The 2,998-nt window shown below is 45.7% G+C and overlaps 1 protein-coding gene across 1 annotated transcript; it reads left to right on the plus strand.

The window, feature by feature from the left end:
- Positions 1 to 1,170: 1,170 nt before the first annotated feature.
- ORYCUNV1R1660 (vomeronasal 1 receptor oryCunV1R1660) lies at positions 1,171 to 2,085 on the plus strand. The gene is given in 1 exon segment (NM_001167354.1): positions 1,171 to 2,085. A coding segment is annotated over 1 exon segment (915 nt).
- The last annotated feature ends 913 nt before the right edge of the window (positions 2,086 to 2,998 follow it).

Here is a 2,998-nt window from a genome sequence, read left to right on the forward strand (position 1 = left end):
TTAAAGTTAAATCTTCTAGCCTTTTTGCCTGTCCAAAACTATCTTTGGCTGTTCTAAATCTTTTTATTTCCATCCAGATTTTAGAATGAGTTTGGCGACATCTACAAAATATGTGCTGGAATTCTTATTGGCATTGCATTGACTCTTCATATCAACTTGGAAACAACGGGTATCTTAATGAGGAGTATTCCAACCCATGAAGGTGATACATTTTTCTATATATATTAAAGTCTTCCTCAATTCACCTAGCAGTGCTTTATAATTTTGATGCCAACATCTTGCACATATTTTGTTAACTTTCAGCCATTACAAAGTATCATTCTGGCCCAAGTTCTCGGGCCCCTGCACCCACGTGGGAGACCCAGAAGAAGCTCCTGGTTCCTGGCTTTGGGTCGGCGCAGCCCCAGCCATTGCGGCCAATTGGGGAATGAACCAGTGGATAGAAAACCTCTCTCTTCTCTCTCTCTCTCTCTCTCTCTCTCTCTCTCTCTGCCTCTCCTCTCTCTGTGTAACTCTTTCGGGTAAATAAATAAATCTTAAAAAAAACAGGTATCATTCATAAATCACACAGGTACAGTGTCCAAAATTAAATGCAAGCAAAGTAAATACGATCTGGAAAACAACTAGTTTACTTCTTCAGTGCAGTTTGTAAGTTATTTCAAGATTTGAAAATCCAACAATACTAAGGATAAATTCATAATGTACCTTTGTAAATATAAATGATGGAATTTTTGTATACTTTTGCATTTTTCACACCAAGGAAAATAATACACTTCTTTTTCTCCAGATTTCTCTGGCTGTAGGCAAAATAAAGTCCTAAAAAGATGGCTGCTGGAAACAGAAACTGCCTGGCAACAGGCTGTGATTGGATGGTTTCGGAAACCACATGACAGCAGAGCCTGCCTGGCAACAGGTTGTGATTGGATGGCTTTGGAGACTGCCTGGCAATAGGGTGTGATTGGTTAGGGCATAGACCGCCCCTTAACCGGATTGGCTGCCTTGGCTATATAAGCTGCTGTAGCAACTGAAATAAATGAGTCTGCAGGCTGCTTGCCTCAGGCCTGCTTTCACCCACTCCCAGGGTCTGCGTGGTGACTCCACGCCTCTTGCCCCCACCATGCTCTTCCTCTCAGGAACAATTCCACAGCAACAGTCCTAACCAGTGACGAAATGGCATCCAGTGAGTTGGCAGCTGGGCTGGCCTTCTTCCTGCAGACTGGAGTTGGAATCCTAGCGAATGTGTTCCTCCTCTACCTTTACATATTCGCTTTCTCCACTAAGCACAGCCAGAGACCCACAGACTTCATTCTGAGCCATCTAACGTTAGCCGACTTCCTGGTCCTTTCCTCAAAGGGAGTCCACCACACAATGGCTGCCTTTGACTTGCAGTATTTCCTGGGAGATGTTGAATGCAAACTTAGTTTTTATACTCACAGAGTTGCCCGGGGTGTTTCACTCTGTACCACCTGCCTGTTGAGTGTCTTCCAAGCTCTCACAATCAACCCTAGAAATTCTAGATGGACCAAATTTAAACTGAAGGCCCTTAAATGGGTTCAACCTCCCTGTTTCGTCTGTTGGATTCTTCATTTCCTGGTAAATACTATTGTGCCGCTGAGAGTGATTAGCCCAAAGAACACTACAAATGGTACAATAAACGATTTTGGGCTGTGTTCTACAGAAAGGCCTAATGCATTCGTTAGGTCGCTCTATGCAGTTCTCTTTTCCTTTCTCGATATCCTGTGTTTGGGACTCATGGCCTGGGCCAGTGGCTCCATAGTAGTCCTCCTGCAGAAGCACAAGCAGCAAGTCCAACACATTCGCACTGGCTCTCCCGGGGCCTCCCCGGAGACCTCCGCTGTACACGCTGTGCTGCTTCTGGCGAGCTCGTTTCTGTCCTTCTACCTTCTCTCCTCCTCCTTGTCACTGTACATAACTCGCCTTGGCAGCCCCAGCCGGCAGCTGATAAACATCACTACGTTCCTGGCCGCCTGTTTTCCAACTCTGAGCCCCTGTGTGCTCATCCACTGTGACGCTCGCATCTGCACAAACTACCTGGCCAGTGGGAAAGCAAGAACATCCCACTAGTCTTCTGACAGGCAGTTGTCTTCAGTCAACAATTTAAAAGCATTCAATGTGTGACTATATGGGTCTACAGACCCATCTAGGGGCTGGCACTGTGACGTAGCGGGTAAAGCCGCCACCTGCGGCGCTGGCATCCCATATGGGCACCGGCTGCTCCACTTCCAATCCAGCTCTCTGCTATGGCCTGGGAAAGCAGTGGAAGATGCCCAAGTCCTCGGGCCCCGTGTGGGAGACCCAGAAGAAGCTCCTGGCTCCTGGCTTTGGATCGGCACAGCTCCGGCCATTGCAGCCAACTGGGGAGTGAACCTGCAGATGGAAGACCTCTCTCTCTCTCTCTCCCTATCCTTCTCTCTCTGTGTAACTCTTTCAAATAAATAAATAAATTTTTTAAAAAAAAAAGACTCATCTAAAATTTGTCCTAGTTAATGTGAGATGTTAGCCATGTGACTTAATTCTCCAAATGTGTTAATTATTTCTCTTTGGATATTGCCTTCTAATAGAGGCAGTATCAGTTTTGGTTTGTGCAGAAACAGTAAAAGCCAAGAAAAAAGGCCTACGCACACTGACACCCGGCACTGCACTTATGAAATGGCAGGATCTACAACTGAATGTAATGGAAGAGCCACCGATTCAAATCAGCTATTAAAGTCACTCTTTTTCATATAAATGGACAGGGTTTTTTTTTTTTTGGGGGGGGGGGAGCTCAGCTGGACACTGCAGAGCTGGCCCGCCTCACACCGCAGTGGAGAACCCCTCATTCCGTGAAAGACTTTCTCTGAGCCTGCACTTCATTCTAGTGAGTTGTATGCCACTTTGCACTATGGAAAATTAATATTTCATTTCCTAGTTATAACATGATCTCACTTCCTTACAACCCCATCAGTTCTGCTAATTTCCAATACCAGACTCCTATCCT

This window comes from Oryctolagus cuniculus, chromosome 18, assembly GCF_051225735.1.
Source record: "Oryctolagus cuniculus isolate XC-2025 breed Fujian yellow rabbit chromosome 18, ASM5122573v1, whole genome shotgun sequence".
In the NCBI taxonomy this organism is placed as follows: domain Eukaryota; kingdom Metazoa; phylum Chordata; class Mammalia; order Lagomorpha; family Leporidae; genus Oryctolagus; species Oryctolagus cuniculus.